The sequence below is a fragment of the Odontomachus brunneus genome, unplaced genomic scaffold (assembly GCF_010583005.1).
Source record: "Odontomachus brunneus isolate Ranch 3 - 2012 unplaced genomic scaffold, Obru_v1 Obru_scaffold_116, whole genome shotgun sequence".
NCBI lineage: Eukaryota > Metazoa > Arthropoda > Insecta > Hymenoptera > Formicidae > Odontomachus > Odontomachus brunneus.
The window spans coordinates 1,038,747-1,052,171 of record NW_022639566.1 but is presented as its reverse complement, the minus strand read 5'-3'; the positions used below and the strand labels follow the sequence as shown (position 1 = coordinate 1,052,171).

The 13,425-nt window shown below is 29.8% G+C and overlaps 1 protein-coding gene across 15 annotated transcripts in view; it reads left to right on the top strand.

Annotated features, from left to right (window-relative positions):
• The window catches only part of LOC116849465 (glutamate-gated chloride channel), a 157,035-nt gene that overhangs the window by 93,299 nt on the left and 50,311 nt on the right, over positions 1-13,425 (top strand). For 7 of the 15 annotated variants that reach the window (XM_032826606.1, XM_032826609.1, XM_032826604.1 and 4 more), the window contains one exon: positions 210-260. The exons of the other annotated variants lie outside the window; for them this stretch is intronic. In XM_032826606.1, coding sequence (XP_032682497.1) covers positions 210-260 — 51 coding nt within the window. The remainder of the gene's footprint in view (positions 1-209; positions 261-13,425) is intronic. 15 annotated transcript variants of the gene reach the window in all.

Sequence of the window (13,425 nt, the reverse complement as noted above, 5' to 3'; positions counted from 1 at the left end):
TCTCTCTCTCTCTCTCTCTCTCTCTCTCTCTCTCTCTCTCTCTCTCTGTCTCTCTCTGTCTCTCTCTCTCTCTCTGTCTGTCTCTGTCTCTCTCTGTCTCTCTCTGTCTGTCTGTCTGTCTGTTTCTGTTATAAACACGATTAGTAAGAATTTGGTTGGTGGAAATGTTGGTGAGTAAGTCTCTTTGTTTGGTGTCTGTGATGTTGCAGCGGCTCCCAGCGGTGCTCAGCAGGATAGGAATAATATTGGCCAGCCCCTTGGTAAGACCCCCCATTGTATTAGGGCGCGGTCACGACTTCGCGCGTCTTTAAATCTCATGTTGCGAATCACAATGTGTCTTCCCTCAATTTATCATTGGAATCCAGATAACTAGGCAAAAAAATGCGACAAACAAAAAAGTGTTACATTTGAAGGAGAAACTATTGCGACATGCATATAATTATGCGTAATCAATAGCGTCAAAGGAAATTAGTCAAAATATAACAAAGGAAGAAAGAATGCACGAGCAAGGTCCTAACCGCGTCCTAAAAACATACGGACATACCACATACACGTACAGACACAGACACTTGCTCTCGTAATTATCCCGGAGAGGCCGTATTCTTTATATTTCCTTTTCTATGTCTGTATTTATACTAGCGATGTGTCATGAAGAGCATGGGAGGGGGAAGGGAGGGAAATAGAAATGAAAAGATGTCGCACGTGGAAGATATTTTTTAAATTACACCATATTCACCAACGCGTTGGAGCGATACATCTCGCGTTCGAGAAGACTTTCATCCTTATTGCGTGGTAATTCGAACAAAAGAGGAATGTAAATATATATAAAATATATATAAAAGAGGAGAATGTAAATATATATATATATATATATATATATATATATATATATATATATATATATATAAAAGGTGTCTTGCAACTACCGTAAGATATTTTAATAGCGTATTTTGAAGATAAAGTAGAGTAAAAAATCCTAATACAAAAATGTCTAGGCTATAATAGTTTTTCAATTATAACCGATTACAAAGATTACCAGTAATATCGCGTAGAATTCGCGCGCTCAGGCCTGTAATTATACAGCATGCACAACGTTTTATCATTTCTTATCAACTTCACGGTTAATATTGATTTTTATTACACAGCTGATTCCTAAAAACATTAATAATTATTATTGTTAGAATTATTACATTTAATAGTTTCTACACTTGAGTAACAAAAGATTTTTGTTTTTAACATGAAAAGTAATCATGGAAAATAATTTATTATTATTTTCGTTTTTTTTACGTTTTGTGAAAAGTAAAATCGTATAATTCTAATAAATCAAGAAAATAAAGTTAATTTGTCCACATTTCTTAAACAATTTAAATTTATACTAAAATCTTGATATAATGAAATTATTGTAAGATCCGAACCAAGATCCGTTTTGACCGAATACGCTTTTTTCATTTATCAATCTTTATCAATCTTTATAAGTTTTTTAGAATCAGACTAATTTTTTTGAAAGCAACTTTAAACTTAATAATTTTTTGTAGATAAAATAATTGGAGTAATTGATAAAATATTTAAATTTTTATTAAAGTAAAGGATAAAATAATTTGCTTATAATATACAATTTGTTAATAATAATCTTTTTCAATACATAACAATAATAACTTCTTAATATTATTATTTGATTACGTGATGAATATATGATCATAGCTAAGTCAAACATAGAAAATAAAAATATTACAAGTTTCAAATCGCATATTTTTTATGTTGATATAATCAAATATTTTATATTAAAAAAATTAAAATTTTATAAGAAAACTATAAGACAAAAGTATTTGTGTTAACAATAATCATATATTTTTAATATTTTGTTGGGCCATTTAGAAAAGCTGCTCAAAATGTCCTTCATCCGATTCTATACATAATTGTACCCGGCTTAATAAATTATGATCAGAATTTTTTATTATTTCATTAGTGAATGTTGCTAACCTTTGGTTAATGCGATTATACAATTCCTCTTCATTTTTAATTGGTTCACCTTGATAAATATATTGTTTTAAATGTCCCCCAGAAGAAGTCTATTGGCATTATGTCTGGGGATCTTGGTGGCCAATTAATTGGATCGTTACGTCCAATCCATTGATTTGGATATGTTTCGTTTAATATATTTTGGACTCTTCTTGTAAAGTCAGGAGATGTTGAAAAATCATATTTAATCGTTCATTTAATGGCACATCTTCAAGTAATTATTGTAACTCGTTTGTTATAAATATGTATTTAACCTTGCTGGCAAAACATATAAGCCAAGGATTGGCAACATTCATTAATGAAATAATAAAAAATTCTTGTCGTAATTTATTAAGACGAGTACAATTATGTATACAAGGACATTTTGAACAGCTTTTATAAATGGCCCAAAAAAATATTAAAAATATATGATTATTATTAACACAAATACTTTTGTCTTATAAAATTTTTCCTTATAAAATTTTAATTTTGTTAATATAAAATATTTGATTATAAAATATATGCGATAAAATATATACATAAAAAATATGTGATTTAAAACTTATAATATTGTGACTTTCTATGTTTGACTTAGCTTAGATCACGTATTCATCACATATTCAGATGTTAAGAAGTTATTATTGTTGTTATGCATTAAAAAAAGATTATTATTAACAAATTGTATATTATAAACAAATTATTTTATCCTTTATTTTCATTAAAATATAAATATAAATATATCAATTCCTCCAATTATTCCATTTACAAAAAATTATTAAGTCTAAAGTTTCTTTAACAAAAATTTGTTTGTTTCTAAAAAAATTTGTTTGTTTCTAAAAAAAATTACGAAGATTGATAAAAATTGATAAATGAAGAAAGCATCAAAGCGGATCTTAATTCGGTCAAAGCGAATATTAATTCTGATCTTATAATAATTTTAGTAAAAATTTAAATTATTTGGAAGAAATATGGACAAATTAACTTTATTTCCTTGATTTATTAGAATTATACGATTTCATTCCTCATAAAACGTGAAAAAAACAAAAATAATAATAAATTATTTTCCATGATTACTTTTCATGTTAAAAACGCAAAAATCCTTTATTACTTAAGTGTAGAAACTATTAAATGTAATAATTCTAACAATAATAATTATTAATGTTTTTAGGAATCAGCTGTGTAATAAAAATCAATATTAACCGTGAAGTCGATAAGAAATGATAAAACGTTGTGCATGCTGTATAATTACAGGCCTGAGCGCGCGAATTCTACGCGATATTACTGGTAATCTCTGTAATCGGTTATAATTGAAAAACTATTATAGCCTCGACATTTTTGTATTAGAATTTTTTACTCTACTTTATCTTCAAAATACGCTATTAAAATATTTTACGGTAGTTGCAAGACACCCTGTATATACATATATATATACACACACACACACGCGGCATTTTCTGTCAAAAACACCCCTTCCTCTGGCCAAAATTTATTTGCACGAAAAAATTTCTGTTGGGGCTTAAATGTTAGCTTAATATCTCTATTTTAATGTACCGTGGGACCTTTTTCGAAAAATCAATATGGCGGACCTAAGACGGCGCTTTTAGTGAAAAGAATGTTGTAAAAAAATATTTGCTTATTGGAAAAGTTTTACAAAAAACACTAAGAAAAAATTCTGTTTTGTTATGCGGTTTTATATATACTTCTAACACCCATACTGATATTAGAAAAATTTTAAACGAATAAACCAAGATGGCGGCAAAGTGGAAAAAATAGAAACGAAATGATAGATATTTCCTTGGTACACAATTTTTTACAACAAAATGCAGACTGTTTCTAGATGGTATTAGTACCTAGATAATTTTATTCACAATTTTAATCCTTTGATAATATAGTTAATTAAAAGTGACGTATCCAATATGGCGACATAATCTAAAAGAAAATCAGTAATCAAATTATCAAAGTTTGGTTATATTGTTATGAAAATTTGTGAGGAGAATATTTCATAAAATATAAAATATTTTTAATGGCTTTAGCACATTTTGGTCCTGGATCCAACTATTCGATTCCATAAGTCTCAAGTCAAAATTCTCAAATAGTACTCTTCTTTATTTAAAAATTTATGTCTACAGTTCAAATTACAAATTTAGGTGTGAGTATATACATTTTATGTATAAACTCATTTTATAGCTGATGGACCTTATAGGTCCATCAGCTATTTTTAATTAACTACATTATTAAAGAACTAAAACTGAGGATAAAATTACCTAACCATGATGGTATACTATACCACCTAGAAATAGTTTGTTTTTTACTGTCAGAAATTGTGTAGGAAATATCTATTATTTCGTGCTTTTCCACTTTTTTGCCGCCATCTTGATTTATTTATTTTGAATTTTTCTAATATCAGTATGGGTCTTAGAAGTATATGTAAACCGCATAACAAAAAGAATTTTTTCTTAGTGCTTTTCCAATAAGCAAATATTTTTTTACAACACTCTTTTCACTAAAAGCGCCGTTTTAGGTCCACCATATTGATTTTTCGAAAAAGGCCCCACGGTACATTAAAATAGAGATATTAAGCTAACACTTAAGCCTCAACAGAAATTTTTTCGTGCAAATAAATTCTGGGCAGAGGGGGTCTTTTTGACAGAGAATGCCCCATATATATATAATCATATAAAATTATATAAGTATATATGAATTTTGTTTGTATATGGTCACATTATATAAGGAATCTGACGCAAAATGTTCCCATACTTCATGTACATGTAGATTAGATTAAATTGAATACAATATTAGTCTATTATTTTGTAAATAACCATGTAAAATTTTGTGTTATTAATTAAAGAATATCGGCAAATAATACGCGCGATACTATAGATAAGTTATAATAGTATACACTTAGTCTTGTGTTCATAGATTAAATCAAACTGGATAAAAAATCCTATACGTCATTTTTATATCCTTTGCGTCAGACATTTTGTATAATCTCAAATAGTACAAAATATTCTAAGATTAAATGTACTCATGATCTAGGAAACTCTCAAAACATCCAAGATGATTCTTGGATGTTCTTGGATTTTGTGCTGTATAACTATATATGTTTACATAAGGAAAATGCTATTGAATAGAAAAAAAAGAAAACAGTTTTATTCAACTAAATGTTAATATCACGGACTGCTATAACCTAGAAACTAATAGTAACATTTAGTGGCGTAGCCAGAAAAAAGTTTCGGGGGAGGTTGTACTTTTTATTTTTGACGAGCAAAAAAAAGGTTATTCGAAAAAATTTTTCTCACACTTAGCGTAACCCAGAAAATTAATTTCGGGGGAGTAGGGCTGCAGCCCTCTCAGCTCCCCCCTCCCTGGCTACACTACTGATAACATTACATCAATGTTATAATTTCCCACTCAGAAATGTAAATTTAATATAATACATATTATACATAACAGTTACACATTGAATATATTATAACATTGATATAATGTTAGTCTTAGTTGGTTTACTGAATAAGTTATTTTAAAACTTCTAGGTACTTGAAGGCTGCGGAACTCTTGATCGATGACATCAGAAACGAGGAAACGTATGCCTAAAATTGCATAGTACGTTGAAATAAAAAGATATATTCAAAGTATAACACTTGCAATTGATTAAAATCTCTAAAATATTCTGAACACTTTCCTTTTGCCCCAACAATCAATAAATAATCGTAAAAATAACGTGACATGCTTTTTTTTTTAACTCATCTTTTTTTATTTATTTACATAAATTTTATTTATTGATTGTTGGAGCAAAAGGAAAGTGTTCCAAGTATTTTAAGATGTGCTTAATTGATTTATGCAAGTGTCATTTTTTGATATATTTAATTGTTACGACGAACTTTGCAAGAATTTTGGGCATGCATTTTTTCATTTCTGACATTATCAATCAAGGTAACCACGGCAAATACCGAGAAGCTTTAATTTTTATTTGTACAACAGCATTTTTTATGTGTGTGGACATATATAATTATGTATATTATAGAAGAGATTGCTGTACCTTGGAACAATTTTGAACTTTTTTATTTTTTTAAACAACAATTTTGATTAAAAAATTGAAAGAAATATATTAATAAATTAAACTGTATATATATTTAAGAATCTTAAAAAATATTTTTATTATCTGATAAAAATACAATAATTTTAAGAAATCAGAAATTTTGTTTCAAGCTACAGCTTAACGTATATTTTAAAACACCCAGCAAAAATTTCAGTTTTTGAAAAAACTGCCTATTTTCTTAATGAAACTTAATATTTTATTAAATTTAATTTAGTAAAATTAGTTAAATTAAATTTAACATCTTACAAGGGACATGACAGAACTGTCCCTCACCGATTTTTATGCGCTTCGGATGTTGTAGAACATTAAAAAGTAAGAGACCCGTTTTTTTTTATATCGGCTTATCTTGAGGTTAAAACAGCCCGTTAAATAAAATGAACTTTTTTATTTTTATGGAATAATTCCTAAGATATGAGATATATAAAAAAATTTTTCCTACAAAAGTTTTACAGTATTTAATACTCTTTGCAATGGCGTACTTTATTTTTTAATATCAAATTTTTTACTCCTCCCCTTCTCTACTTGTTACCTTCACATAATTTTTAAATTTTTGTAAGGACAAAAATTGTAGAGTATTTAATACCAAATCCATCCATATATAATAGTAAAAGTTGGTCTTGCTTTAATCGTTGGAAAACGACATGATAACATTATGCTATAGGCGCTACACTGCCCAAGTAGATGAATATTGTAGGTAGATATGTTACTAGGTAGGAATATAATGAATTGTAGAAAAATAACATATACACAATTGCATATATTTAATATATATTGTTTAAAATATATAATGTGTGTGTGCTTTATATTAATTATAAAATAAATATAATATTAAAAAAAAAATCGATACAAAACTTGCATACACACAAAAAATAAATGTGTTTTATTTATGACACATATTTGTTACAAAGGTGGTGCTTATGGAAAAAATGTGTGATGCAAAGTGATTGTTTGCACCAAAAACAAATAATTACACTGTTCGACAAAAATCGAACTTTTTTTGTGACACGAGTACGAATAGTCATTTCCGATGTATTTTTACCTGCTCAACATGAATCTGTTGTCCAAATTTGACTAACATGTCACAATTTTGAGGAAAATTACATCAAAGAAAATGACGATTTATAGAGTTTTCGTGTCGCTGTCGCGCAAACAGTAAAATTTTTTCTACATTTTGTTAATACCACGCAAAAGTATCAACTTTCAGCTTGAAAAAATATGTGGTTTTGTTTCCCAACAGTTTTTTGTTTTCAACATATGGCAATCAGAAAGTTGTCGGCATCAATATCACTGGGCAGAACAATTTTTTTTTGCAAAATGGCAAATAGTCATTTCCAATGTATTTTAGCTTGCTGAACCCGAATCCGTTGTCCGAATTTGGCTATCACGTTACAATTTTGAGAAAAATGGAGTAAGATATAAGATAAGGAGGTTCCCGCACTCGACTTTTGGCCTTCTTGACATCATTTTTCTCCAAATAGTGACGTGACAATCAAATTTGGACGACGGATTCGTGTTCACTAGGCAAAAATACATCGGAAATGACTATTCGTACTCATATCACGAAAAAAAGTTCGATTTTTGTCGAACAATGTAATTATTTGTTCTTGATGCAAACAATCACTTTGCATTACATTTTTCCATGAACACCACTTTTGTAACAAATGTATGTCATAAATTAACATATTTATTTTCTATGTGTATGCAAGTTTTGTATCGATTTTTTTTTAATATTATATTAATTATATTATTAATATAATAAAATAACACACACATATATTGTAAATATTATATATTAAATGCAATTGTGTTATATATTAAATAAATGCAATATGTTATTTTTCTACAATTTATTATATTCCCTTACCTATAGTAACATATCAATTTACAGTAGTGGCGTAGCCAGAACAAAGTTTCGGGGGAGGGGGGGTGCACTTTTTATTTTTGATGAGCAAAAAAAAGTTATTCGAAAAAATTTTTCTCACACTTAGCGTAACCCAGAAAATTAATTTTTGGGGGCTGCAGCCCCCTCAGCCCCCCTGGCTACGCCACTGATCTACAGTATCGATTTACTTGGGCAGTGTGGCGTCTATAGTACGATGTTATCACTTTGTTTTTCCAACCATTAAAGTAAGACCAACTTTTACTATTATATATGGATGGATTTGGTATTAAATGTTCTACAATTTTGGTCCTTACAAAAACTTAACAATTTTGCGAAGGTAACGAGTAGAGGGGGGCAGTAAAAAATTTGATATTTGAAAAAAATGAAATACATCTTGCAAAGAGTATTAAATACTGTAAAACTTTTGTAGAAAACATTTTTTCATATATTTCATATCTTAGGAATTATTCCATGAAAATGAAAAAGTTAATTTTTTTCAAGAGGCTATTAACCCCTAAACCTGAAGATAAGCCAATATAAAAAAATATGGGTCTCTTACTTTTTGATGCTCTACAACATATACAAAGCACAACAAAATTGATGAGGGACAGTTCTGTCACGTTCCTTGTTAATAAATATTATGCGTAAGTAAAGTAAAAATATACTACGTGGCATAATAGCTATCCAAGTAGGAATTTACTACTGGCATCAAAGTGGCAGTACTAATTTATGGTAAATGTTACTGGCATAGTACCAGATGCCAGTATTGGTGTGATACTAGGATGATAGAAAAGAGCCAGTATCGGAAAACAGTACTGTCGCAGTACCAAAAATCAGTACTGTACCAGTATAAAAAAGTATTTATCACTATCATTGGGGAAGTACCTATTCCCAGTACTGGGCCAGTATCAATTCTTAGTAAATTTTATTATTTGTACAATTGTTAATATCACAAGAAAGAAGGATCAGACTATGGCCGGACTGCTCTCGTTTGTACCTAGTCATGTCCATTTTTAATAGTCGTATGAGGAAAAAATCTTTAGGGCGACGGCTGGAATCGAACTCGAGTCTTCCGTTTGTCAAGCAAGCGTTCTTATTGAGTTATCTAAGTTTCACGTTAATGGGCTCTTCCGTTTTCCCATAAAGGACATTGGTATCGTCCGTTTTTCGATACCGGCACAATACTGGCCCAATATCCTTTATTGGCAGATTGTATATGATTCTTACTTGAGTATTCAGTACTGATTCTACGAACAGGGCCAGTACCAATAATACAGCTTTTTTAATACTGGGCCAGTACTGAAAATGACAAACACTTTTTGGTAACGCCCCAGTACACATACGGTACGACTATCTAGTATCTAACCTTAGTATGGAGCCAGTACCAATAATACAGTTTTTTATATTAGGCCCATTACTGAGCCAGTACCAATATCGGACATCCGCTTTTCGGCATCGACCCAGTATCGGGCCATTTTTCCGCACTAGCGAAATGTATACGATTCCTACTTGGGTATAATACAAATGAAACTTCTACTTATTAATTGTCAGTAAAAATAAAAAAAGTTTATTGTCGAATGAGTAACTAAAAGTTAGAATTGTTATATAATTTAATATAATAATCAGTTAATAAATTTATATAAAACAATCAGCTAATATACTTTTGAGATAATATTCTATTTGAAATAATATTCTACATAATAAACCAATTTCTAATAAGAGATTAGTTGAGAATATAGGTAATATAGAATTATAGGTAATAAATGAAATTATAAATAATTTATTATATATTATTCTATGTTTCTACGTTCTATATAACATATTCCATGTTTCTACGTTCTATATAACATATTCCATGTTTCTACGTTCTATATAACATATTCCATGTTTCTACGTTCTATATAACATATTCTTGCAATCCTAGATAACAAAACTTTAATTATAAAATTTTACAAAAATCTCAGGACAAATATAAATAAATTTATTGTAAAGACTTAGAAAATATAAAAGTTCACTTAACTTACGTGTAAACAATTATAACAATAGAAAGTTATAGCTTGAAAATAAGTGTCTACCCATATAGGGTTTTTGGCCCAGTAATGGGCTAATACTGGTTGCCAGACTTGCAGTGCTGGCGCAACGCTGGTAAAAGCTGGTACAACACTGGCAACACAACTGTTTCTATCTGAATGATAACTTAGGTCCATGGCTCGTGCCAGATCTGATCCAACACTGCCACTGATATCGGTCCAATGTTGAGTGTCAATGTCCATCCGATATTAACTACTGACATCGGCCCAACGTTGCATACTAGTATTAGTCCGGCACTGCTCAGACAACACACAAAAAATATTTATATACATTTTTCTTTCTTTTTTTTAAATTTTTCTTAAATTTTCCACTTTACTCTTTTACAAACTAGTCAATTCAATTTAAATTGTATTTTGAAAACTTGTTTACCATTGCTGAGATTTGAACTGGGATCTCTGGTTCTTAAGTCGTTTACCTTATTTATTGCACCACTGACACTTTGACTGAAAAATATTTTGTATTATATAGATATGGTATACATGTACGTACGTATACATATGGTACCTATGTACGAAAACAAAAAAAAAAAGTATATTTAAAAAGTATTTACTTATTTTAAAAGTAAGTAAAATGCAAATAAATTATTTTGTAAATTTAAATTACAAATTTTATTTATTTTGTAAATTTAAATTGTTTTCTTATAAGAAACTTTAATTTAAAACATAAAAAGGATACTTTTAATATTAGAAAATAATTTATTTAAATTTATAAAATAATTTACTTGTATTTTATTTACTTTTAAAACAAATATTTATTTACTTAAAATTTTATTTATTTTTAAAGCAAATATTTATTTAAACACTGTTTTTATTAGGTCTATAACTTGAAACCCGCCTTCTAGCAATAAATAGCTGTAGCTTTGACAATCGTCAACTGTAATGGCTGGACAAAACATCATTTATAGTTTTGAGCTCTGTCAATAATATTCAGTATATAAAAGTTTGTGTTTGTGACAACAACATAGTTATTTACTGTGAAGAAAATGTCTGAATTTCAACCAAATAAGCATCATTTGCGCGAAGCTTTGCTTTTCCGTTTCAATTTGAAGAAAACTGCTACTGAATCTCATCAAATGCTTGTTGAAGCTTATAGGGAACTTGCTCTATCGGAAACAACTTGCAAGGAATGGTTTCGACGATTCAAACTTGGTGATTTTGACACGAATAATAAAGAACGTCCAGGCCAGCAAAAAAATTCTAAGATATAGAACTGCAAGCATTGCTCTTACAGAAATATCATACTAAGAAATACTGAAAAATTATTAGTGATTAAGTATTACCAGTAATTCAGTAATTTTTTGGCCAATACTTAATTTCTGGTAAGTACTGATAATAAAGTCACTGTTAAATATTGATAGTAATCAAATACTGAGAATTATTGTGCGAAAGTGAAAAATGAGAAAATCATAATATTTAAAAAAATATATTTATATATTCCTAATTTTCTCATGTCTCATAAACCACTAGGTATCGAAAGTTGTCAAACACATTCCAAAACTCTCGTGAATACTCCCGCGATAATTTTGATTCTAAGCGGTATACCACCGGTCACTCCCATCTATGTCCTGACTCCGTTAACGTGTTGCTTAACCCATCAACGCCCAAAGAAACAGAATTTTGTTTGTTATTTCAGACGTTGTAAGTAACATGAAAATCAGTTTTAAAATAGCTCCGAAGTACCTTATCCACTATTTTCGAGGTCGCTCTTTCGATTGGTGAAGTCAGAATTGCATTTTAAAGTCACCAAAAAAAAATATGGCGGATTTTAAACAAAAAAGTGACGAAAATTCTGAGTTCTTCCGAGTTTGGGATTTTTTTTGAGGGACAAAATGCCATCAAAATATTTTTGGACTTCAATCAAAAGTGTACAAAATAGTTCAAGATGACGACAAAATTTTTTCCCTGGCATGAAAAATTCCTAACCTCTTCATAATAACCGGAAAGCCCTGCGCGTTATTTGAATGATGGAAAAAGAGATTCAAATAGCTGTCCGATCGCCCAAACTCTTTGAAAGTCCCTGAAAGTCCCTGGAAACTCGTATATGGGGGTTTTCGGGGTCGCTGAACACGAATCTGAGGTTAGAATTTCAAAATTCAAGATGGCGGATCCAATATGGCCGACAAAATATCGAAAAAAGCATCAAAACTGACTGAAAATGCATACATCAAGGTTTTTGGGGTCGCTGATCACGAATCTGAGGATAGAATTTCCAAATTCAATATGGCGGATCCAATATGGCCGACAAAATATATAAAAAAGCATCAAAACTGACTGAAAATACATACTTCAAGGTCGCTGAGGACTTTCTTGTCATATTCGCTGAATAAAATTTTATTCATGAGATCATAACAATACCTTTTTCATTATTTATCCCATTAAGATCATTGATTTTTTCCAATGTAGCTTGATGTTCATCTAGATTTTGAATAACTATTTATTTTGAATTATATTTTCATTATCAAGTTTCAAACATATAAAGTTCCCTCTTTCAAAATTATCAATAGTTTATTTGGGTAATAATCCAAATCGTTGTCAGTTTGTACTTTTTTAGTTTTTGTTGAGGAGCACAATTCCTCAGGTATCGTCAAATAATCTCAGATTCTTGACGCAGGTGGTGTCCTAAAGTTACCAAAAAGGGGTTGACACCGTTTGAGTTATAATTCGCTATACTTTTGTATAAACTTGAATTATATCACAAATAAACTATTGAATGTAATTTCACATTCAACATGAGGAGGAATTGGTTGCCATTCCAAATCCAGATAATTCTGGTTCCTCAGGTAGAGAGAGTTCGGATGATGAAACTGATCGTGGAAAGGCCAAAGTAACTATGACTTATGACAAGATCTGTAAAAGTTATCGCGAAAATCAAGATAAATTGGAAAAAGGTCATGAGTTCAAATGGGTGAATGGCGAAAAAAAGTATACATGCGATCTTATGGATAAAGTTTTATTGAAGGATACTCAGAAGAAACGTATTAGAGAAAGCAAGCCAGTTGAACTTTTTGAACAATTTTTCTCTGTAGATATGACAGACTATATGATCGATGCCAGCAAAGAAAATGGTTTGAACTTGAATATGGATGATCTAAATACGTTCATCGGTATTATTTTAGTGAGTTCTTTCAACAAGCGGAAGTCTCAAAGAGATTATTGGGCTGCTGATCCTTTTTTATCGTGTGAAGTAATTTCTTCTGCAATGTCACGTAATACGTTTGAAAATATAAAATCTAAACTCAAATTTTCGAAAACGAAAGATGAAAATACCGATGATAAAGGTTGGCGCGTCATTGTTTTGCTAAATAAATTTCGAAAAAATATTCTCCAGTACGGTATCTGGAGAACTACCTTGTCTA